The 26902-nt window shown below is 43.0% G+C and overlaps 1 protein-coding gene across 8 annotated transcripts in view; it reads right to left on the reverse strand.

Moving 5' to 3' along the window:
- The window catches only part of LOC311141826 (transport and Golgi organization 2 homolog), a 42516-nt gene extending 16484 nt beyond the window's left edge, over window positions 1-26032 (reverse strand). For 2 of the 8 annotated variants that reach the window (XM_084177311.1, XM_084177307.1), the window contains exons 1-5: window positions 25860-26032; window positions 21055-21185; window positions 5968-6056; window positions 1334-1453; window positions 387-504 (exon numbers count right to left, since the gene is read on the reverse strand). In XM_084177311.1, the coding sequence (XP_084033437.1) occupies window positions 387-504; window positions 1334-1453; window positions 5968-6056; window positions 21055-21110 (383 nt within the window). In that variant the 5' untranslated portion in view covers window positions 21111-21185; window positions 25860-26032. Of the gene's footprint in view, window positions 1-386; window positions 505-1333; window positions 1454-5967; window positions 6057-21054; window positions 21186-25811 lie in introns of all 8 variants that reach the window. The other 6 variants (XM_084177310.1, XM_084177306.1, XM_084177313.1 and 3 more) reach the window with 5 other exon arrangements.
- Window positions 26033-26902: the final 870 nt, after the last annotated feature.

A 26902-nucleotide genomic window follows, 5' to 3' on the forward strand; every position in this document is an offset into this window, starting at 1 on the left:
CTTATGCCCAATGTCAAATCGACCCCTTTATACAAAAATGTTTGTAGTGTGAAAGGTATTAGTAGTATCATAAAGTTTTTTTCCAAGCACACTGACCAGTGGTAGTCTTCACGTTTAAAAGTTGTTTTGGAGTTGGTAGTTTTACGGTTTTGGTGCTAGAGGTTCCAGCAGAATAATAATAACTATGAACAGTTTCTAAAGTTGTGCTTTGCTTTCAGCAAGCACACCTAATAAAATAAAAACAATGCCGGAGGTGGGTATTGACTGGTAAGGCCAAACCTCACCAAAAATATGAATCAACCCATCCCATGGTCTTTAGTTTTGCTCAGAGCTCCATCAAGCCCAGATCGCCTCTCCTGATCAGTCTGCCCAAACCCTTGACTCACTTGAACTCAGCAGTGAGGAGGTTGAAGCCATTGTAGAGATGTCCCTCAGATGACACCCTCTTCAGATAGGAGTAGCTGTCCTGGCTCTGATCTGTCAGGAAATTGGACACCAGGAACCCTACAACACATATAACCAACGTTATTCTTACTTTCACGCTAAATGCACACTTTCAGAGAGGTTACAGACCAGTTAGGCAGGCCCAGGACCCCTAGACATAGCAAGAGTAGATTTATCCGTTGGCTGGCTAGTTGGTTTTGTAACAACACACACATTTAGTTATACTATCCAATATGATCTACACAACACTGCTTATTGGTCCAGGTCTATTTTGAAAACAAGACTAACCTGGTTAAATAAAGGTTAAATAAAAATACATTTAGCAAAATGTGACGCAGTTACGTGGAGGATATTTGAGGTAAAATATGTAGCATAGGTCTTGGACTGAGTGACATCCGAGATAGTGCTACATAATGTAGCACCGAGTTAGCGGTTAGGAGGACAGGCTGCTACCCGAGAGGAGGGGACCTGCACTACAGCACTTAAGTGTCAGGAAAACGCCTGAAATGTGGCCTTGAAGAAAATAAACAAATTAGAAAACTGCTATTACACAAAAAGGTGTTTCCCTCGTGGGGCTGAGCATCTGCAGTGGACAGCTGTGATCCTGAACGACAGTGAAGAGCTACTGTAGCGTGCACAGATGAGGGGAGGGAGGCTGACTGACACTACTATTCACTTATTGTGGTGCTATTGCTAGTGAATGAATCCTTCAAAAAGCGGTTCATGTCCATCCATTCGACCATTCCAGTTCCATGTTAGCTGCGGCTTTCCAGGAACAAAGCTTTGAGGAATGAAATATTAACACTATATTAATATTAACACACTGCCTCTTAAAAATGTACATATCGGGCTGCTCAGTGGATATATTCTCATCCAAGTTGGTCCTCACCTCTTCCTTGTGCGTCTGAATTGGGCCTTCCCTCCAGGTAATTGGTTAGTGCGGCCAGCTTGCCCCTCTTGTTGATCCCCAGCCATGACCCTCCTTCCTTCCCCTCCTCCAGGTCCAGCCCTGACAACACACAACAACCCCATCACACTCCATGTCCGTCACAAAACACCCACATGAATCTTCTTCCCATTTGAACACCTGTGTCTGAAATTAGAACAACAGGTGTAGGTCTAACTGACCAGTAGGATTTAATGCTATACTGAACAAAAATATAAACACAACATGCAATCATTTTTACGATTTTACTGAGTTACAGTTCACATAAGGAAATCAGTCAATTTAAATCAATTAATTGAGCTGTCCGGGTGACTGGTCTTCAGGTGAAGAAGACGGATGTGGATGTCCTGGGCTGGCGTGGTTACACGTGGTCTGCGGTTGTGAGGCCGGTTGGACATACTGCCAAATTCTCTAAAAAGATGTTGGAGGTGGCTTATGGTAGAGAAATTAACATTCAATTCTCTGGCAACAGCTCTGATGCACATTCCTGCAGTCAGCATGCCAGTTGCACGCTCCCTCAAAACATGAGACACCTGTGGCATTGTGTTGTGTGACAAAACTGCACATTTTAGAGTGGCCTTCTATTGTCCCCAGCACAAGGTGCACATGTGTAATGATAATGCTGTTTAAATCAGCTTCTTGATATGCCACAGCTGTCAGGTAGATGGATTATCTTGGCAAAGGAGAAATGCTCACTAAAAGGGATGTAACCAAATGAGTGCAAAAAGTTTTAGAGAAATAAGCTTTTTGTACCTACAGAAAATTCCTGGGATCTTTTATTTCATCTCATGAAACATGGGACCAACACTGTACATGTTGTGTTTATATTTTTGTTCAGTATATATACATTCACTGTGAATCAACAATGGCAATCATGTACTGCTGACAATAATGCTGCCAGTCCACACTCAAAACAAGAGTTTGCTTACAATAATTTATTAATTCTAGAAGAAGCACATCAAGTACAAATGTTCCACCCTCCTCCAAGTCATTACTGACTGCTTAGTTTTACTCCTCTGTGAGTTACAGAAACAAATCCAGACAAGGAGTGCCTCAAAACCAAAACATTCAAGCAAGAGGTGATTTTGTACTTTATGCAATTTAAAATCGAGTTAAGGCGGAGCAGTGAATTTCTGAGAAACAGACAGGCCTCTCTGCCTTGCATTCATCATCATGGGAGCCTCATTACAATGTAGAGCACGGAACTCTGAAAACGCTGAATAGATGAATTCTACTCATACATTCTGTTTGTCTGGATGAGGAGTGAGGCGATACCCATACACGTCTCACAGGGAATAGGACAATCAGTAGAGCGTTAAGATGAATATGGATCGTTTTAATACAACCGGTGTGACTTGCTAGTCTCTTACCGTTTTACACTTGGAGAAAATGAACCCACTGCATTATGAATACCAAGTTGTTGATACTTATACTGTACAAAAACTTAAACTTTGAGAGAGGCAAAAAGCTATGCAACACAGGCTGTTCATCTTGACCTAAAGTGTCACTTAAACTACAAAATCAAGACTCTCACACTGAGATAGGCTAGGAGCGTTTCTATGAGAGAGGGGGCAGCTAAGGGAAGCATGTGCAGAGGCAAGATGGTAAGTCTACACTTCCACACTTTGCCTTCGGAAAGTATTTAGACCCCTTGACTTTTTCAACATTTTGTTACGCTACAGCCTTATTCTAAAATTGATTAAATAAATACAAATCCTCAGCAATCTACACACAATACCCAATAATGACAAAGCGAAAACAGTTTTTTTGAAATGTAAGCAAATTTATTACAAGTAAAAAACAGAAATACCTTATTTACATAAGTATTCAGACACTTTGCTATGAGACTCAAAATTGAGCTCAGGTGCATCCTGTTTCCATTGATCATCCTTGAGATGTTTCTACAACTTGATTGGAGTCCATCTGTGGTAAATTCAATTGATTGGACATGATTTGGAAAGGCACACAACAGTCTATATGAAGGTCCCACAGTTGACAGTGCATGTCACAGCAAAAACCAAGCCATGAGGTCGAAGGAATTGTGGCCTCCATCATTCTTAAAAGGAAGTTTGGAACCACCAAGACTCTTCCTAGAGCTGGCCGCCCGGCCAAACTGAGCAATCGGGGGAGAAGGGCCTTGGTCAGGGAGGTGACCAAGAACCCAATGGTCGCTCCACAGTTCCTCTGTTGAGATGGCAGAACCTTCCAGAAGGACAACCATCTCTGCAGCACTCCACCAATCAGGCCTTTATGGTAGAGTGGCCAGATGGAAGCCAAAAGGAGTTTGCCAAAAGACACCTAAAGGACTCAGACGATGAGAAACAAGATTCTCTGGTCTGATGAAACCAAGATTGAACTCTTTGGCCTGAATGCCAAGCGTCATGTCTGGAGGAAACCTGGCACCATCCCTACGGTGAAGCATGGTGGTGGCAGCATCATGCTGTGCGGATGTTTTTCAGCGGCAGGGACTGGGAGACTAGTCAGGATCGAGGCAAAGATTAACGGAGCTAAGTACAGAGAGATCCTTGATGAAAACCTGCTCAGGACCACAGACTGGGTCGAAGGTTCACCTTCTAACAGGACAACGACCCTAAGCACACAGCCAAGAAAATGCAGGAGTGGCTTCGGGACAAGTCTCTGAATGTCCTTGAGTGGCAAAGCCAGAGCCCGGACTTGAACCCGATCTAACATCTCTGGAGAGACCTGAAAATAGCTGTGCAGCAAGCTCCCCATCCAACCTGACAGAGTTTGAGAGGATCTGCAGAGAAGAATGGGAGAAACTACCCAAATACAGATGTGCCAAGCTTGTAGCGTCATACCCAAGAAGACTTGAGGCTGTAGTCGCTGCCAAAGGTGCTTCAACAAAGTACTGAGTAAAGGGTCTGAATACTTATGTAAATATAGTTTTTTTTTGTTATATATAAATTAGCAAAAAAACCCATTATGGGGTATTGTGTGTTGATTGATGAGGGGGAAAAAACAATTTAATCAATTTTAGAATAAGGCTGTAACGTAACAAAATGTGGAAAAAGTCAAGGGGTCTGAACACTTTCCGAATGCACTGTAGGCCCACTGAGACATCCAGGGAACAGAGGAGAGGTACTCTGCTGCAGAGAAACCCAGCCAAGGCCTGAAGCCCCTGGGGACAGGTCGAGATGGAGCTGCTGGAATCCCAGCGCTTACTCCCCCAGAGTGGTGGTAGAGCAGACAATAAACCTGAAGACAGTCAGTGCCACTATGCGTGTGCTGTTCTTGAAAAAGGTTTCAAAAGTTGTTGAATAAAATGGCAACAAACATCAATACATTGTTTAGCTGTAAAATCAGGCTGAGATTGACTTGTGTGGACTCACTCAGACAAAGATCAACATGCTGCATAATCCATCACCTTCCATCAGCCCTACCACCGTCCCTCCACCCCCAGACCAGATAAGAGCCTCACTGGCCACACTTGTTCAATTCTGCCACACCACATAAAATCAGCCATCAATTAAATGGCTGCTACTGGAGTCCGACCCCCCCCAATTACAGGGGGAAAGGAGACGGATGAACAACTAAGGGCATCTCTGCATTTTCTCTGCTAACCGACTGGCCGACAGGAAGAAGGATGATTGATTTCCATGCTGGGCTGTATTGTGTTTACCAGCAACTAACCTCAAATAAAACGAATACAATTTGGATGACTTAATCCCAAGCAAACATAAAACCTGACCCTTAGACCCTAATTTCCAAACCAATCCTATACCCTAATCCCTTGTAGACCTCAATTAACTCCAACAGTGTCACTCTAGATTTCCCAGAAAACAAGAAAGATAAAAGGAAGCTATAATTAAGCAATAAGGCCTGAGGGGGTTTGGTATATGGCCAATATACCACAGCTAAGGGCTGTTCATAGGCACCGTGGTATATTGGCCATAAACCACAAACCCCGAGGTGCCTTATTGCTATTATAAACTGGTTACCAACATAATTAGAGCAGTAAAAACACATGTTTTGTCATACCTGTGGTATACGGTCTGATATACCACGGCTGTCAGCCAAATCAGCATTCAAGTCTCGAACCACTCAGTTTAAAAATAAACATATAGACTGTGTAATGAAAACATTTAATATCGAAAATACTATAAAGAGGCTGTTGAACAAAACAACTTCCTAGTCTGTTGTGAGAGGGAGAGGAAATGAAAGGAATCACTCAGAAACAGAGAAGCAATGCTCTTGCTCTATGACAGGACCCTTGTCCTAATCCAACTTCTTAGCCTTCCACCCTGTCCACTTTTTAAACAGCCTTAACACTCAAAGAGATGCATTTGTTCTCAGTCAATATACTGTAGTAGAGCTATTCTCTTAATAATGAAAGAATGGAATGACTGGCACACTAAGTGCATTAAATCCCTCTCAAAACTGGTCTCTTGACATAGAAACCAATATCTGGCTCATGCATTCTAGCTGAGCTGAAATGGTGGTGAAATAGAGGCTCTCAGAGAAAGACACAGGGGAAACAGAAGGGACTCCTCTCCAGAATTATCTCTGTCGCCCCACAGTGTGGTTCTGCCACTTCAGCGTCAAGTGCAGATACTTACCGCTGAGGATCTCGCTGTTGCTCGCCCAAAAGTCTGCAGCTTTGGTTGGCCTGTTGTAGAACTCATCTCTGTTTGCAGCCAAAATTAGCCTGAGGGAAAAAAGAGTAAAAGAGAGGACTAGAGTTACGAGGGAGACCATGGTAGACCACTTAAGGTAATGTTCTTTAGCATCATAACCTAGTGGTGGTATCCATCTTGTCATATATATATATATATATATATATATATATATATATATATATATATATATATATATATATATATATATATATATATATATATATATATATATATATATATATATATATATATGCTTTGGGTCTCATCGCTTTAATCGAAGTGACTGAGCCCTGGGAGTGTCTGCTGCTGCCCAAATTGCACCCTATCTAGTGCACTACTTTATACCAGGGCCCATAGCACTCTGGTCAAAAGTAGTGCATTATAAAGGGAATAAGATGCCATTTGGGAAGCAGCCTGTGCTCATTTGCCAGGCTGCATTCTGCACCATTGAGTGAATAAAGGCGTCAGCATGCCGAACGAGTGTGGTCGCATACTCCCTTAAAAAGACTGTCGCTTGAAAAACTAGAAAAAAAGCGGACAAAACTCAACAAAAAAAAGTGTGCCCGAACAGCCGAAAAAACCCTCACCAAAGTCCAAAACGAACTAAAAAAAATACAAAATGTCATAACATATGCACTGAACTAATTCGGTTGGGAAGCACGCAAACGCCTTAAGTGTGAGAGAGAAATGCAGAGCTGTGCAGTGCTGTGCTGCAGACCTGACTGAGCTGAGCTCCTGACTGAGGTTGCACGTTCCCTATTTGTCTGTGTGTGCACTATTCCTCCCCTCAGGACAGGGCAAGGTTTCGCTTTGCACCCCGGGTCCCCATCAGCTGCAGCAGCAGGAGAAAGCTGATGTGCTAGAGCCCATGGGTACTGGTCAAAAGTAGTGCACTATATAGGGAAAGGGGTTTAAATTTGGGACGCATGCCATACCTCTGCCTTTCCATGTACCTTGATTACCTTACCGCAATAACATTACAACCCCTGCCGACTTTCTCCATTCAGCTTGGACTGCTGCACAGTGTGCATAGACAGATCACAAGAGATGGGCTTTTTCAGGCCCCACACCATTGCAAACATCACATCAAATCCATAATACAACAGCGAAAAAAACAAAAAAAAAAAAAACATTTTATCATCCTTCAATGTTCCAAAAGGGCCATGTCAGAGAGAGGCTGAGGCTACTAAAGGCCAGGGGAGGTGCTAGTATCAGATTGATCCAGAGCAGCGGACAGAGACAGAATAAATGTGCCGCTTTCTCCTGACAGCCCTCTAAAGCCAAATCACCTCCAATGGTAGCTCTCTTAACCAGACATCAGACTAACATTTCGACAAAGTTAATTATTACGACATGTCTGGCCACAGAATTCACTTCTCAAACAGACCAACGTTTGGACAATGATGTTAATGATTAGGCCAAGTCTTTGGCTAAAGAAATCCCTCCTCACATTCAGCCAGGATTGTAGACTATCCATGTGCATTTCTCACACAAAGGGGAGCAAGAATTACATGATACCCCACCCCTCCTCTCTCCCATATCAGCTATCTTACACACTCAGCTCAGCTGACCATTTCTCCATTCCATAGACTGGATAGACAGTAGCTCATTATGAGAATGAATTGGTCTTGAATTGATTGCCGACACCTGTGATTTGAGCAGTTAGAACTGGTGTTTTAACCCCCACTGCTATGCTGCTCGCCCCACACTGTCTCCAACAGAGAGAGCAAGATATTGAAGATGGGGAGGGGAAGGAATTGATGAGGATCCATAGGATCAGAAGAAAATACTCTTAAAAAAGAAGACCTGTCATACAGCACACATTGGAGGAAGGAGCTCAGTGAACAGGAACTGTTCCATAGACTAGACTATATGAAACAAAGACTGGTATGAGGCTCACAAGTTATCAGCATTTAACTGAAACCTAGGCCTTATACAGTGCCACCACCACCACCACCTACTGCAATTTTCTGTAGTTATCCCATAACAAATGGGCCTTAATGTGCCACTCACCACACTGACAGACTATCACTGTTGTAGCTAATGCTACATTTGACATTAATCTCTGGCGACTTTTTACTAGCTCTGCACAACTGTCACTTATTTAGCAAGGCAACAGTGCATGACTTAGTGACTTCACATTACTGTTCAGCTACTGTCCAATGAATCATCAGCTAGCCCAGCGCGCACACACACACACCCGCCACCACACACACACGATTGTGGGGGTTTTCCTCCCAGTTTTCTGCCAGTTTGGCTGCCCTATACGAGTAGGCAGCTGAAGCGGTCATAGATCTGTGGCGTTGGGAGAGAGGTGGCCTCGCAGTGGGACCTTAGTAATTTGAGGTTTGTAGAAGTAGCCTAAATTGAATGTCACTGTGAACACCATTAAGTTCCCTGTGAAACTTAGTTGCTCTTTCTTGACTTCTTTTGTTCTGGCTCTAAGAGACAATTTTATTTTAGTCATTTTAGCAGACGCTCTTATCCAGAGCGACTTACAGGTGTAATTAGGGTTAAGTGTCTTGCTCAAGGGCACATCGACAGATTTTTCACCTAGTCGGCTCGGGGATTAGAACCAGCGACCTTTCGGTTACTGGCACAACGCTCTTAACCACTAAGCTACCTGCCGCCCCAATGTAGGGTCAATGTATTTATACAAAATGTGTGGGCCTATAATATAACCTACAGTTGTAACCAGGGCTCTAAATTAAAATGTATTTGGTAGCACTGGTGTTCTCAACTTTAAAAATGTAGGAGCACCAGATTTTTTTTATTGATAGAGAGCCTTCAGAAAGTATTCATACCTAGGGCTGTTGTGGTGACTGTATTACCGTCACATCGGCAGTCATGAGTCATGACCGCAGTCAAATTCTCTTATGCACTCTGGACATTTGTTGGTAGTACCCAACTCGCTAATGACTGGCTAATGGCTCTATTGTCTCTCTAACTACTCTGACATCAATGCAAATGGAATCGAAAATTACATCAAACATCATCAAAACAGTATCATGCTTTTAAAACGAACAGTTAGGCTACACTTTTTGACCTCACTGTGATGATCAATTTAAAGACAGAAGTTCAACAACAGGTTGAAACTGGATGTTGTTTCAAAGCCAAACACAACGAAATGGACAGCGCTTTCTAAGGTGATGATTAATTCAAAGCATTAAAAATGATGCATGTGGAACACCCATACGCATATTAGAGCTTATGCATATATATATATATATATATATATATATATATAAAAATAAATATAAAAAATTAAAATAAAGCCTAAGCGCCACCCCCCCCCCCCCAAAAAAAAAAAACGGAATAGAAAAGTCATAATGATAGTGCCGTTATACAATACATAGCCTACTGCATATTATGCATGGCAGAAAAACAAAACAGATTTAAGATTGTCTTTGGTACATAATTGTTCTAGCCTATACTCCAAAATTAAACAAATTCTAGTAATCCTCTTTGAGTGTGGACTGTATTATTATGCATACTGGATGGACTGGTTACCTTATGCTACGCTCCAAACTTTCTGGGAGAGAACGTATAGGCCTAGGCAATCAAATCGAATTTGTCACATGCGCCGAATACAACAGGTGTAGACCTTACCGTGAAATGCTTACTTACAAGCCCTTCACCAACAACGCAGTTAAGAAAAATAAGAGTTAAGAACAAATATTTACGAAATAAACCAAAGTAAAAAATAAAAGAGCAACAATAACAAGGCTTTATACAGGGGGTACTGATACCGAGTCAATGTGTGGGGTACAGGTTAGTCGAGGTAATATGTACATATAGGTAGGGGTAAAGTGACTATGCATAGATAATAGATAATAAACAGCTAGTAGCAGCAGCGTAAAAAAAAATGGAGGGGGGGGGGGGGTCACTGCAAATAGTCCGGGTAGCTGTTCAGCAGTCTTATGGCTTGGGGGTAGAAGCTGTTCAGAAGCCTTTTGGACCTAGATTTGGCGCTCCGGTACCGCTTGCCGTGCGGTAGCAGAGACGGCCTTCCTCTGACACCGCCGTAAGGTCCTGGATGGCAGGAAAATTGACCCAGTGATGAACTTGGCTATACGCACTACCCTCTGTAGAGGCCGAGCAGTTGCCATACCAGGCGGTGATGCAACCAGTCAGGATGCTCTCGATGGTGCAACTGTATAACTTTTTGAGGATCTGAGGACCCATGCCAAATCTTTTCAGTCTCCTGAGGGGGAATAGGTGTTGTCGTGCCCTCTTCACGACTGTCTTGGTGTGTTTGGACCATGATAGTTTGTTGGTGATGTGGACTCCAAGGAACTTGAAGCTCTCAACATGCTCCACTACAGCCCTGTCGATGAGAACGGGGGCGTGCTCGGCCCTCCTTTTCCTGTAGTCCACGATCTCTCCCTTGTCTTGATCACGATGAGGGAGAGGTTGTGGCCCTGGCACCACACTGCCAGGTCTCTGACCTCCTCCCTATAGGCTGTCTCATCGTTGTCGGTGATCAAGCCTACCACCGTCGTGTAATCTGCAAACTTAATGATGGTGTTGGAGTCGTGCCTGGCCATGCAGTCTTGGGTGAACAGGTAGTACAGGAGGGGACTAAGCACGCACCCCTGAGGGGCCCCCGTGTTGAGGATCAGCGTGGCAGATGTGTTGTTGCCTACCCTTACCACCTGGGGGAAGCCAGTCAGGAAGTCCAGGATCCAGTTGCAGAGGGAGGTGTTCAGTCCCAGGGTCCTTAGCTTAGTGATGAGCTTGGAGGGCACTATGGTGTTGAACACTGAGCTGTAGTCAATGAACAGCATTCCCACGTAGGTGTTCCTTTTGTCCAGGTGGGAAAGGGCAGTGTGGAGTGCAATAGAGATTGTGTCATCAGTGGATCTGTTGGAGCGGTATGCAAATTGGAGGGCGTCTAGGGTTTCTGGGATGATGGTGTTGATATGAGCCATGACCAGCCTTTCAAAGCACTTCATGGCTACAGACGTGATGCTGTTGGTTCAGTTATTGTGCAGGGCAGCTTACAGAGTTAGCCTACAATTATAGAGAACTTGTATTTGATTTTAAATAGCCTAGTAATAGGGCATTTTTCATATTTTCCTAATTATTAGGCTGACATTACCTTTAGCTACAGAATATCTCACCACCGTGCATTTCCATTTCCTCTCTCTCCTTCATTCCTTTCTCGAGTGTGCAGAGATAGGGGCTGTCAGTTTAATTAAATATGTTTAGTTGTGAAAACATGTTACTATTGATGTTCCCGAACATATTTCACTTGGTTTCCCAAATTAAGCACTTGGTAGCTGCAGGAACATGGTTGGAGTGCCCATGGCATATAGAGTTTGAGCGGAATATCATCTGTCACGCAAAGAGGCACTGCATGCTCCTCAAACAGTGTTTTATGCACGAAGTGAAATAAGTGTTCTTATAAGCCCAGACATTTCTAAATGCAATCCCGTGTGAAAGCAGAGTTTTGATGGTTGCCATTAAAAAGAGGATCCCAGCTGCTACTACGGTGCATTCGGAAAGTATTCAGACCCCTTGACTTTTTTCACATTTTGATATTTTACCTCCTTATTCTAAAATTGATGAAATACAAAAAAATCCTCAGTCTACACACAACAACCCATAATGACAAAGCGAAAACAGATTTTTAGAAATGTTGGCACATTTATTAAAAATAAAAACAGAAATACCTTATTTACATAAGTATTCAGCCCCTTTGCTATGAGACTTGAAATTGAGCTCAGGTGCATCCTGTTTCCATTGATCATCCTTGAGGTGTTTCTACAACTTGATTGGAGTCCACCTGTGGTAAATTCAATTGATTGGACACGATTTGGTAAGGCACACCTGTCTATATAAAGGTCCCACAGTTGACAGTGCATGTCAGAGCAAAAACCAAGCCATGAGGTCAAAGGAATTGTCCGTAGAGCTCCGAGACAGGAGTTTGCCAAAAGGCACCTAAAGGACTCTCAGACCATGAGAAACAAGATTCTCCGGTCTGATGAAACCAAGATTGAACTCTTTGGCCTGAATGCCAAGCTTCACGTCTGGAGGCAACCTGGCACCATCCATACGGTGAAGCATGGTGGTGGCAGCATCATGCTGTGGGGATATTTATCAGCGGCAGGGACTGGGAGACAAGTCAGGGTCGAGGGAAAGATGAACGGAGCAAAGTACAGAGAGATTATTGACCTCAGACTGCGGCGAAGGTTCACCTTCCAACAGGACAATGACCCTAAGCACACAGCCAAGACAACGCAGGAGTGGCTTCGGGACAAGTCTCTGAATGTCTTTGTGTGGCCCAGCCAGAGCCCAGACTTGAACCAGATCGAACATCTCTGGAGAGACCTGAAAATAGCTGTGTAGCGACGCTCCCCATCCAACCTGACAGAGCGTGAGAGAATCTGCAGAGAAGAATGGAAGAAACACCCCAAATACAGATGTGCCAAGCTTGTAGCGTCATATCCACGAAGACTTGAGGCTGTAGTCGCTGCCAAAAGGTGCTTCAACAAAGTACTGAGTAAAGTGTGTAAATACTTATGTAATATAGCATTTCAATTTTATTTTTTAAATAAAATTGCAAAAATTTCTACAAACCTATTTTTGCGTTGTCATTATGGGGTATTGTGTGTAGATTGATGACGGAAACAAACGATGTAATCAATTTTAGAATAAGGCTGTAACGTAACAAAATGTGGAAAAAGTCAAGGGGTATGAATAATTTTTAAACGAACTGCAGGAAAAGCGGCCTCCATTCGCTATTCGAGTGCATATGGATGATGTATTTTTGCCCCTGCCCCTTTGATAATGGGCCGTTCTAAATCTCAACCTGTTTTCGCTTTGTCATTATGGGGTATTTATTGTGTGTAGATTGATGAGGAGCATTTTTTTTATTTAATCAATTTTAGAAGAAGGCTGTAACGTAACAAAATGTGGAAAAAGTCAAGGGGTCTGAATACTTTCCGAATGCACTGTGTGTTTTGATTTCTAAGACATTCTAAGGTTATCATTCACAACTAAATTTGCCAAATAACTAAATCTAGCGTATAGCACCTGTTTCAAATATTATTATTTTTTACCCCCTTTTTCGTGATATCCAATTGGTAGTTACAGTCTTGTCCCATCGCTGCAACTCCCGTACGGACTCGGGAGAGGCGAAGGTCGAGAGCCATGCGTCCTCCGAAACGCCGTACTGCTTCTTGACACACTGCTCGCTTAACCCGGAAGCCAGCCGGAGGAAACACTGTACATCTGGCGACCGTGTCAGCGTGCTTGCGCCCGGCTCGCCACAGGAGTCACTTGAGCACGATGGGACAAGGACTTCCCAGCCGGCCAAACGCTCCCCGAACGACGCTGGGCCAATTGTGCGCCGCCTCATGGGTCTCCCGGTCGCGGCCGGCTGCGACAAAGCCTGGGATCAAACTCGGGTCTGTAGTGACGCCTCAAGCGCTGCGATGATGTGCCTTAGACCGCTGCGCCACTCGGGAGGCCCCCAAATGATCACTTTTACGCTCAACATAGGCACTTCATATGCGTACTCGCTCCGGAATGGGAAAAATATCCTTTCTATTTTATTCAGCTTTACTTCAATAATATTAATCTTACTATAAAAATCACAATATAAAATAATGGCACAGGACTTAAGCATATCTTGTCTGCTAAATGAACTAGCCTACAGCCTATGGCATGGCACATAGTCAGATAACATACAGTAGGCCTACTCATATTTCGGTTCTTCTGAAATACATTTTCTTCATATCATAATGTTTCTTTAGTCCTGCCTAAAATAAATAATGGATTTTTTGTAATGGTGTATATTAAATGGATTTATTAGACTTTTTTTAAATGTAGATGTCCAAAGGCACGCATCAGCGGCTTGTATGCGTGGAGGTCTGGAGATGCTAAACATGTCTATGTTAACGGTCTATTACCGTGAGACCGGCAGTCTTTCTCATGCCAATAACCGGCTGACAAAATGTCATGACTGCCTCAGCCCTATTCATTCATACCCCTTGACTTATTCCACATTTCATTGTGTTACAGCCTGAATTCAAAATGGATGAAATATATTTTTTCTCTCTCACCCATCTACACACAATGCTCCATAATGACAAAGTTAATATTTTTATAGAAATTTTAGCAAATGTGTTGAAAATTAAATACAGATATCTCATTTACATAAGTATTCACATCCCTATGACACTCTAAATTGAGCTCAGGTATATTCCATTTTCCTTTGATCATCCTCGAGATGTCACTACAACTTGATTGGAATCCACCTGTGTCCAATTCAATTGTTTGGACCTTATTTACAAAGAAGCACACACGTCTATATAAAAAGGTTCCACAGTTGACAGTGCATGACAGAGCAGAAACTATACAATTAAGTCCAAGGAACTGTCTGTAGATCTCCGAGATAGAATTGTGATGAGGCAAATATCTGGGGGAGGGTATAAAACAATTTCTAACATGCTGACCACACCGTTCGCATTACGTACACTCATTTCATAATAAATATTCACATACATGTTATTCAATCATTGCATCCACACTGCTCGCGCACGTCTGCGTAGCCAGGCGCTAATATTTTGGTTTTATTTGTGACGTTTGATGCGCTGAAAGACCCGCCTCGCCCATCTCCTCATTGGTATTTAGGAGCATATACCCACGTGGGTGATTGAAAGATGAACTGAGGTCCACACTCCGGTCCAGTTGGTGGTGGTAATGCATCTTAAAGTTGGTTGCCAACCGCCATATAAAGTCCAAAGAAGAAGAAGCCTGAAGGAGGAGAGTTTACTAGAAACAAACTCGGTTTACCCTTTAATCTGTTATTTTTAAATCGCACTGCTTTGCTTTATCTTGGCCAGGTCGCAGTTGTAAATGAGAACTTGTTCTCAACAGCAAACTAGCTAGCTAAATTGCCATAAATGTTTAATGCTTTTTGACCTGTCCCCAAATTAATATAGTTGGTTCAGAGTTCATTTGGATATTTCAACCTGCGTGTCCTGATCGCGTCTGGTGTGGGTGGACAAAATCAACACGCGCACGATGGCACACACGGACGCGCGTGCCCGGTCTAGTCAGCATGTAAGTGTTGACCAAGAATATCCATGTATTCTACTCTTTGTCCTTGCTTCCGCTGTTGAAAATTCTGCTAGTACACACTGTTCCCAGATAATGATGTGCATTCATTAGACACACAGAACATGCACCACGCATGTTTGTTTTCCACTACGTCCCTCGTCAAAGCCAACTACCTGAGACGTATTAGTTGCCATGACAAGGTCACCGGTCAAAGCGACGAGGATTAAATAGTTCCACTGAGAGAGGCATTTATTCACGGCGCACGAGTATGGAACAGAAATTAGTCACTGAACTATAATGACATACGTAATAATTGTATCTTTCATCTGGGCCTTCACGGCAGACAGTGTCTCCCATTAATCTTGTTCAGAGGGAGGTGGATTTCTTTAAGAACAAATAAAGCAAATTGACCTAATCGAGGTCAACCTCTGTGCATCAAAGTCTAATGATGCAAAGCCGGTTGCGGTGACATGTGTGCCCCAAGAGTCTACGACACTGACCCAGAAACAAAGCAAGCACTAATGATTCTACACAGGAGAGAGCAGAGCATCCATCTGTTTATCCATCTGAGCCTGTGGGAATCACTAGGAGAGAAACAACAAGAAAACCAACAGGGCCCAGCTATGCAGAGAGTGCAATTGTAGAGAATTATACAATTTATTCATGTCACTTATTCTTTACTTACAAAAATATATATATGTTTGAGACAAAGTCAATGGGATGGCTAATATTTCAGCAAGATACCTCCCATCCATGATAGCCATACTCCTATATTGCAAGGGAAAGTACTAATCATGAAACAATACATAGGCCTAATTGGAATTCAAAACATAACTTTATTGGCAGGCAGGGATGTTGGGGGCATTGGGTGCATGGAAGAAAACCAGTTACTCAAGAGGAATTTAGCATTCTTGCATTCTTTTGCCATTTCGCTCACTGACATAACCTAGGCCTACATGCACTCAATTCAACCACAACGAGGATGCTAGGCCTATAGGTTACACGTATCCTGTGGGTGCCGAGTGAGTCATTGCTAACACACACACCTCCACTGTGATTGCCTTAGGCTAGGGCAATCTCCCAGAGGCAAAGGCAGAGATAGACCCTGGCCAGGTAGAGAGAGCTCCACAGATCCCAAGGGATTACTATAAGCAGGGCTTTAAATTGCATTGACTGCTCCTCTACCACTGGCCTTCAAGGACATTCACTGAGAGAAATCAGCAGTGACTGTAGTAAAGGTTAGCGGATGGTAGCCCTAGATGGTGTTCCGCAGAGCTTTAGACCAACATGGAAAGCTTTGAATTTGCCTGCATCCAAACTGAATTGTTCAGTTTCATTGAAATTGTGAAGTGAAACGGAGCAATTCAGTTTGGATCCAGGCTAGCTTTGAAGAACTCCAGTGAGACAGCATCACAAATTCTCTAGGGTTCTTATCATTGCTACTCTGCTTTGGGTGCTACATCAGATTGGAGATGCTACACTTCAGCACTAGCCTAACGCATCTTCGAGAGAGCAGGGAATAAGAATTGTAATCATTTTTTATCAAGAGATGGGAAGAATGTCCCCTGCGTCAAACTCAATGATGCTATGATTCCTTTTTTAAATTAAAGTTGAGCTCAACATCTGGAGGTGTACATCTTTTTAAACCATCCTCTGAATATAAGCCTAAAGTTATGAGGTAAAATGAGAGCAGTCCAGACTAGGCTATTTGAAAATGAAATGTGTGGTAATATATACAGTGAGGGAAAAAAGTATTTGATCCCCTGCTGATTTTGTACGTTTGCCCACTGACAAAGAAATGTTCAGTCTATAATTTTAATGGTAGGTTTATTTGAACAGTGGGAGACAGAGTAACAACAAAAAAATCCAGAAAAACGCATGTCAAAAATGTTATAAATTGATTTGCATTTGAATGAGGGAAATAAGTATTTGACCCCACTGCAAAACATGACTTAGTACTTGGTGGCAAAACCCTTGTTGGCAATCACAGAGGTCAGACGTTTCTTGTAGTTGGCCACCAGGTTTGCACACATCTCAGGAGGGATTTTGTCCCACTCCTCTTTGCAGATCTTCTCCAAGTCATTAAGGTTTCGAGGCTGACGTTTGGCAACTCGAACCTTCAGCTCCCTCCACAGATTTTCTATGGGATTAAGGTCTGGAGACTGGCTAGGCCACTCCAGGACCTTAATGTGCTTCTTCTTGAGCCACTCCTTTGTTGCCTTGGCCGTGTGTTTTGGGTCATTGTCATGCTGGAATACCCATTCACGACCCATTTTCAATGCCCTGGCTGAGGGAAGGAGGTTCTCACCCAAGATTTGACGGTACATGGCCCCGTCCATCGTCCCTTTGATGCGGTGAAGTTGTCCTGTCCCCTTAGCAGAAAAACACCCCCAAAGCATAATGTTTCCACCTCCATGTTTGACGGTGGGGATGGTGATCTTGGGGTCATAGGCAGCATTCCTCCTCCTCCAAACAAGGCGAGTTGAGTTGATGCCAAAGAGCTCCATTTTGGTCTCATCTGACCACAACACTTTCACCCAGTTCTCCTCTGAATCATTCAGATGTTCATTGGCAAACTTCAGACAGGCATGTTTTCATCTATATTATTCATAGCTGTCTATTTACCACCACAAACCAATGCTGGCATTAAGATTGCAATGAATGAGCTGTATAAGGCTATAAGTGAACAGGAAAACGCTCATCCAGAGGCAGCGCTCCTAGTGGCCGGGGACTTTAATGCAGGGAAACTTAAATCAGTTCTACCTAATTTCTACCAGCATGTTAAATGTGCAACCAGAGGAAAAAAAACATTAGACCACCTTTACTCCACACACAGAGACGCATACAAAGCTCTCCCTCGCCCTCCATTTGGCAAATCTGGCCATAACTCTATCCTCCTGATTCCTGCTTATAAGCAAAAACTAAAGCAGGAAGCACCAGTGACTCGGTTAATAAAAAAGTGGTCAGATGACGCAGATGCTAAGCTACAGGACTGTTTTGCTAGCACAGACTGGAACATGTTCCGGGATTCTTCAGATAGCATTGAGGAGTACACCACATCAGTCACTGGCTTCATCAATAAGTGCATCGATGACGTCGTCCCCACAGTGACGTACGTACATACCCCAACCAGAAGCCATGGATTACAGACAACATCCGCACTGAGCTAAAGGGTAGGGCTGCCGCTTTCAAGGAGCGGGACTCTAACCTGGACGCTTATAAGAAATCCCGCTATGCCCTCCGACGAACCATCAAACAGGCAAAGAGTCAGTACAGGACTAAGATTGAATCGTACTACACCGGCTCTGATGCTCGTCGGATGTGGCAGGGCTTGAAAACTATTACAGACTACAAAGGGAAGCACAGCCGTGTGCTGCCCAGTGACACAAGACTTCCAGACGAGCTAAACCACTTCTATGGTCGCTTCGAGGCAAGCAACAGCATGAGAGCACCAACTGTTCCGGATGACTATGTGATCACGCTCTCCGTAGCCAATGTGAGTAAGACTTTTCAGCAGGTCAACATTCACAAGGCCGCAGGGCCAGACGGATTACCAGGACGTGTACTCCGAGCATGTGCTGACCAACTGGCAAGTGTCTTCACTGACATTTTCAACATGTCCCTGACTGAGTCTGTAATACCAACATGTTTCAAGCAGACCACCATAGTCCCTGTGCCCAAGGACACTAAGATAACCTGCCTAAATGACTACCGACCCATAGCACTGACATCTGTAGCCATCAAGTGCTTTGAAAGGCTGGTCATGGCTCACATCAACACCATTATCCCAGAAACCCTAGACCCACTCAATTTGCATACCGCCCCAACAGATCCACAGATGATGCAATCTCTATTGCACTCCACACTGCCCTTTCCCACCTGGACAAGAGGAACACCTACGTGAGAATGCTATTCATTGACTACAGCTCAGCATTCAACACCATAGTTCCCTCAAAGCTCATCACTAAGCTAAGGATCCTGGGACTAAACACCTCCCTCCCCAGGTGGTAAGGGTAGGTAACAACACATCTGCCACACTGATCCTCAACACGGGGGCCCCTCAGGGGTGCGTGCTCAGTCCCCTCCTGTACTCCCTGTTCACCCATGACTGCATGGCCAGGCACGATTCCAACACCATCATTAAGTTTGCCGACGACACAACAGTGGTAGGCCTGATCACCGACAACGATGAGACAGCCTATAGGGAGGAGGTCAGAGACCTGGCCGTGTGGTGCCAGGATAACAACCTCTCCCTCAACGTGACCAAGACAAAGGAGAAGATTGTGGACTACAGGAAAAAAAAAGAGGACTGAGCACGCCCCCATTCTCATCGACGGGGCTGTAGTGGAACAGGTTGAGAGCTTCAAGTTCCTTGGTGTCCACATCACCAACAAACTATCATGGTCCAAACACACCAAGACAGTCGTGAAGAGGGCACGACAAAGCCTATTCCCCCTCAAGAGACTGAAAAGATTTGGCATGGGTCCTCAGATCCTTAAAAAATTATACAGATGCACCATCAAGAACATCCTGACTGGTTGCATCACCGCCTGGTATGGCAACTGCTCGGCCTCCGACCGCAAGGCACTACAGAGGGTAGTGCGTACGGCCCAGTACATCACTGGGGCCAAGCTTCCTGCCATCCAGGACCTCTATACCAGGCGGTGTCAGAGGAAGGCCCTCAAAATGGTCAAAGACTCCAGCCACCCTAGTCATAGACTGCTCTCTGCTACCGCACGGCAAGCGGTACCGGAGTGCCAACTCTAGGTCCAAAAGACTTCTCAACAGCTTCTACCCCCAAGCCATAAGACTCCTGAACAGCTAATCATGGCTACCCGAACTATTTGCACTGACCCCCCACCCCCACCCCATCTTTTTACGCTGCTGCTACTCTGTTAATTATTTATGCATAGTCACTTTAATTCCACCCACATGTACATATTACCTCAACTAGCCGGTGCCCCCGCACATTGACTCTGCACCGGTACCCCCCTGTATATATAGCCTCCCTACTGTTATTTTATTTTACTTCTGCTAATTTTTTCTCAACACTTTTTTGTTGTTGTTTTATTTGACTTTTTTTTATTAAAAAATAAATGCATTGTTGGTTAAGGGCTATAAGTAAGCATTTCACTGTTGTATTCGGCGCATGTGGCCAATAAAATTTGATTTGATTTGATATGTGCTTTCTTGAGCAGGGGGACCTTGCGGGCGCTGAAGGATTTCAGTCCTTCACGGCGTAGTGTGTTACCAATTGTTTTCTTGATGACTATGGTCCCAGCTGCCTCGAGATCATTGACAAGATCCTCCCGTGTAATTCTGGGCTGATTCCTCACCGTTCTCATGATCATTGCAACTCCACGAGGTGAGATCTTGCATGGAGCCCCAGGCCGAGGGAGATTGACAGTTCTTTTGTGTTTCTTCCATTTGCGAATAATCGCACCAACTGTTGTCACCTTCTCACCAAGCTGCTTGGCGATGGTCTTGTAGCCCATTCCAGCCTTGTGTTGGTCTACAATCTTGTCCCTGACATCCTTGGAGAGCTCTTTGGTCTTGGCCATGGTGGAGAGTTTGGAATCTGATTGATTGATTGCTTCTGTGGACAGGTGTCTTTTATACGGGTAACAAACTGAGATTAGGAGCACTCCCTTTAAGAGTGTGCTCCTAATCTCAGCTCGTTACCTGTATAAAAGACACCTGGGAGCCAGAAATCTTTCTGATTGAGAGGGGGTCAAATACTTATTTCCCTCATTAAAATGCAAATCAATTTATAACATTTTTGACATGCGTTTTTCTGGATTTTTTATTGTTATTCTGTCTCTCACTGTTGAAATAAACCTACCATTAAAATTATAGACTGATCATTTCTTTGTCAGTGGGTTAACGTACAAAATCAGCAGGGAATCAAATACTTTTTTCCCCTCACTGTAGTACAGAGGCAAGGAGAAGAGGCCTTACCTGTAGGCATTTCTGGATGCAGGCCGAGGGTCGAACTTGAAGAAGATGATACACATGGGGGTGTTAGGGGTGGGGGACGCTCTCTTACACTGGGCACGGTCAATTTCAAAACTTGGACATGTTGACAAGAGCTGGAAAAAAAGTATAGTAAAGTGAGAAAAGCAGTAAAGTGAGAAAAGGGGTGTGAGGGGGAATTGCTGCATATGACCTCTTGAGTGTCAGAGCAGTCAGTGTCTTCACAAGACTACCCTACACTATGGCATGGCCTAGGTTCAATTTACAAAGGAGACAAACTAGATATCATACAGGATTGTACAGGTAGCGATTTCACCTGCCACAGCTGTGCCAAGCCCTAGCTACAGAAACGTCATGTGATATGAGAATGTTCCATATCCATTACAGCTTAGCTAGTGTAAAGCCTCCGCAGCAATTTGTCAACGAACCTTTACATAGCGACAACGTTACTTCCTCTCAACAAGTTACCGATGTCTTCTCGTCTACCATCGCCAGTTGAAGGTGGAACGGAAGAATAAGAAAATGCTCCGTTAATTAAATACATTTTTGCTCCATGAGGTGATCCAACACCCACCTGTCCTGAGCAATGACAGAAGATCTGAAATAGACATGGCGGCATACACATTGTTGGATTACCTCATGGAGCAAAAAAGGCATTTAATTTAATTAATTAAACATTTTCTAAATTCTTACGTTCCACCTGCAACTAGCATTGGGAGATGAGAAGACACTGGTAACGTCCAAGTTGAGAGGAAGTAACGTTCTCGCTATGTAAAGGTTAGTTGAAAAATTGCTGGCGTATTTTTACACAAGCTAACAATTCTGTAGTTACTGTATGCTAAGCCCCTACCCTCACCCAAGTGGTAGCCTAATCCTGAAATATTCAATACAGGACAGCAATATTGTTGACAAGCCCTCATTTGTGTCCACATACTTTCTTGTAACCTGATAGAGGTGATTAGAAGGCCAAATTATGTGAAATGATGGACTTTGAACTAACACTTGTACTCTTGTGTTTTTTTAAATCAATTGGACAAGAAGAATATAGCCTAGATTTAAGTTATCCAACTGGCCAAGTAAAACATTAATAATCACAATATCAAACAATTACTCCGATCAGAATTGGATCAGAGGCGCCAACATTGGAACAATATACAATTTTTGTATTTATTAATGTAGGTCTACATAAATAAAAAGGCCAACATTCCAAAGTGTAGGTGATATGCATATTGGCTAAAGCCTCATGTCCAAACCGTGCTGACATGAGGGAGGCGCCAGAAAATGTAGCCAAACTTTAATGAGACTTTTAATTACATAAATATAGGCTAAACACCAGTCATGTTTGACAAATATAATAAAGGATAATTAACATTAAAGTCTAAAGGCTTGATTCTGTCGACATACGAGGCACGGTTCGTTCATGGTCACAAGACCAGAGAGTGAAAGACAGTGCCTGTTGCGCATAGCACATCACCCACCTTGAATTTGAACGGAGATGGTCAGCATTTTGAAACTATTTATTTAACCGTAAACATATTTGTTTAAAACCTAGACGTTTGTCATTTTATGAAGCATGTCTCAAAGTAGCCTAGCCAAAATACCACCATAGAAATGTTGAGGGAATTATTTTATAAACACTTAATATGCCATTGAAACCAGCATTTTTCTCATGTTCTATTGGTTTTCAAAGCAATGTTATTTTATTGTCCAGCAGCCAAAGGCATAATCCTAGTTATCATTTTTACATTTTAGTCATTTAGCAGACGCTCTTATCCAGAGCGACTTACAGTTAGTGAGTGCATACATTTTCATACTCATTTCTATCCTAGTAACCCATGCTAGTTAAGGCATCTTTAGATCTCCCCTCTTTCTTAACTCACATGAAACAGCTTGTGCGTGCAGTGCGCTTTTGAGAAGTGTTTTCCACTAAATGCATTTTGGAAACATTCACCTGTAGCCTACAGCCATGTGCGCATTGTGGAGCTTATAATATGAAGAAATACAACTTTATAAGCTAAACTGTCTGATCTGTTGCATCAGCCTCATTGCTTAAAACAAATATATATATATACAGTGGGGAAAAAAAGTATTTAGTCAGCCACCAATTGTGCAAGTTCTCCCACTTAAAAAGATGAGAGAGGTCTGTCATTTTCATCATAGGTACATGTCAACTATGACAGACAAAATGAGAAAAAAAAAATCCAGAAAATCACATTGTAGGATTTTTAATGAATTTATTTGCAAATTATGGTGGAAAATAAGTATTTGGTCAATAACAAACGTTTCTCAATACTTTGTTATATACCCTTTGTTGGCAATGACACAGGTCAAACGTTTTCTGTAAGTCTTCACAAGGTTTTCACACACTGTTGCTGGTATTTTGGCCCATTCCTCCATGCAGATCTCCTCTAGAGCAGTGATGTTTTGGGGCTGTCGCTGGGCAACACAGACTTTCAACTCACTCCAAAGATTTTTCTATGGGGTTGAGATCTGGAGACTGGCTAGGCCACTCCAGAACCTTGAAATGCTTCTTACGAAGCCACTCCTTTGTTGCCCGGGCAGTGTGTTTGGGATCATTGTCATGCTGAAAGACCCAGCCACGTTTCATCTTCAATGCCCTTGCTGATGGAAGGAGGTTTTCACTCAAAATCTTACGATACATGGCCCCATTCATTCTTTCCTTTACACGGATCAGTCGTCCTGGTCCCTTTACAGAAAAACAGCCCCAAAGCATGATGTTTCCACCCCCATGCTTCACAGTAGGTATGGTGTTCTTTGGATGCAACTCAGCATTCTTTGTCCTCCAAACACGACGAGTTGAGTTTTTACCAAAAAGGTTTCATCTGACCATATGACATTCTCCCAATCCTCTTCTGGATCATCCAAATGCACTCTAGCAAACTTCAGATGGGCCTGGACATGTACTGGCTTAAGCAGGGGGACACGTCTGGCACTGCAGGATTTGAGCCCCTGGCGGCGTAGTGTGTTACTGATGGTAGGCTTTGTTACTTTGGTCCCAGCTCTCTGCAGGTCATTCACTAGGTCCCCCCGTGTGGTTCTGGGATTTTTGCTCACCGTTCTTGTGATCATTTTGACCCCACGGGGTGAGATCTTGCGTGGAGCCCCAGATCGAGGGAGATTATCAGTGGTCTTGTATGTCTTCCATTTCCTAATAATTGCTCCCACAGTTGATTTCTTCAAACCAAGCTGCTTACCTATTGCAGATTCAGTCTTCCCAGCCTGGTGCAGGTCTACAATTTTGTTTCTGGTGTCCTTTGACAGCTCTTTTGTCTTGGCCATAGTGGAGTTTGGAGTGTGACTGTTTGAGGTTGTGGACAGGTGTCTTTTATACTGATAACAAGTTCAAACAGATGCCATTAATACAGGTAACGAGTGGAGGACAGAGGAGCCTCTTAAAGAAGAAGTTACAGGTCTGTGAGAGCCAGAAATCTTGCTTGTTTGTAGGTGACCAAATACTTATTTTCCACCATAATTTGCAAATAAATTCATAAAAAATCCTACAATGTGATTTTCTGGATTTTTTTTCCTCAATTTGTTTGTCATAATTGATGTGTACCTATGATGAAAATTACAGGCCTCTCTCATCTTTTTAAGTGGGAGAACTTGCACAATTGGTGGCTGACTAAATACTTTTGTTTCCCACTGTGTGTGTATATATATATATATATATATATATATATATATATATATATATATATATATATATATATATATATATATATAAATAAATATATGTGCAGTGATTGTATGAATTTAGGATCTGTTGTCCCAGAACTGTCCCAGAGTCCGTTTTAAACCATATACATATTGTTTATTGTCCCCGGGACAACAGGACGCCCTTAATTTCAAGCCCTGGGAGGGAATTATTTAATAAAGACACTAAAAAGTATTTGGTTGTAGGCTAATTGTAATGTTGCAATATTTGATAGGCTACCAAGGGTGGCCAACCATCCTCCAGTGTTGTATTTTGAGACATGCTTGAATATGCATAGAAGCCAATAGGAAGACTGTAGCCTACATTTTTGTCTGATTATCTATGGTAGAAAAAAGATAGTAATGCATTTTATTTTGTAAAGTGGTTCCTTGCATCATACAATGACGTAAAAATAGTGTTAGGCCTACATATCTTTTGTCATACAAGTAACGTTAGCTAAAAAAGTTAATGTCAAGCCCTGATCAGCAGTTTCATAAAAAACTCAACTGACACAAGAGGTCAGCACCTGGTGACCACTGAAGTGTGTGCAGGCTTTTGTTCCTACCCAGCACTACAGCAACACACCTCCTTCAACTAATAAAGTTATTTATTATGAAGTGACCTAGAGAAGCAGAGCACATAGCTAGCTGGTAACTTCTCATTTCTATTTGCAAACAACATTAACGTTAGCTAGCTAAACCAATAATTTCTCTAATATCTATGGTTAAATTAGCTAACTACAATTATTAGAGATCTAACGCTAGCTAGCTAGATATAGCAATGGTGAGCAAACATGTCCAATTTGAAAACCAGGACAACAAAATGCCCAATATAGCCTCTAGCTTATAATGTTACCTTTAGTCAACAACAGATTGCAGCGAGTTACAAAACTAGCCAGCTAGCTAAAAGCAGCAATCTTGCACTAGATAGATGTCACAACATGTACAAAACAGGCAAGTGACAACACCTTGCTATCGGTCTGTTATGCGACACATTATAAATTAAGTAAGAATAGATTATAACTAACCAGCCTGACTACCTACTTCGAGTAAAGTGAAGCGTAAAACGTACTCACTGTTCCACTTGCTGTTGAAGATCAATTCATTCGGTTGGCTAATAAACAAAATGTATTCGCTCCTGGTGGGTGCATTTGATTTAGCTTGCCAGTAGGCTAGATCTGAACTTTCAGTTGAATGTCGTTGAACAAATGAGAACTCCGCTCGCCCCGTGGATGTTCCAGAATGTCCCGGGCGTAAATCGGCTGCATCCACTTTGATGGCGACAATCTAGCAACACACACTGTGATTCGCCGATACTAATGCCACGTTCATGTCATGTCAGGAACTTGTAAATATTACGGGAAAAACGTGTCAATACGATAGGAAAAATGCACGTGAACGCCCCTCCAACTAGTAATTGATAGTACCGTATGAAGACAGGCAGAAACAACTTTTCCAATAGAAGTCCCTGATCACACTTGTAGGCGATATCATGGTTACGTTAGCTCGCTAATGCCGCGTTCAAACAACTGGGAACTCGGAACTGGGAACTCGGAAATCTCCGGCTCCGACTTCAGTGCGTTCAAGACAACTGGGAACTCCGAAACAACGAGCTCCGACTGGGAAAATCGTTTTGAACAGGTCATCCAACTCGTAATTCCAACTCGGAAACACGGGCCTCTTTCTAGAGCCCCGACTTTCCGACCCGAAGATCACTGACGTCATGATTTGACCTCGTATTTTTCCAAGTTCCCAGTTGTTTTGAACACACTGGAGTCGGAAGTCTGAGATTTCCGAGTTTGGAGCACCCAGTTGTTTTGAACTTGGCATCTAGGATCCCGATCTTTCCCACATGTTGAACTCTGAAGTCACACATCACTGAAAATGGCAACAAACAAGCCGCGGTTTCGGCTGTCAATTCATATTACAGTCATTGGTTAATGGTGAATGGTTTTTGTGTTCCTTCCGAGCATTTGAAGTCGTTCCTCCGATCACTCCGACAAGATGTGAATGTAGCCAAGAGGTTGTGGAGATTTTCCTGATCTCCCGTGTCATTATTTGACAAGTTTGACAGCTAGTGTAAATTGTATCATTTAAATTAGTTGATAAACCATTTCAA

Source organism: Coregonus lavaretus (assembly GCF_964263955.1).
Source record: "Coregonus lavaretus genome assembly, chromosome: 14".
Taxonomy (NCBI): domain Eukaryota; kingdom Metazoa; phylum Chordata; class Actinopteri; order Salmoniformes; family Salmonidae; genus Coregonus; species Coregonus lavaretus.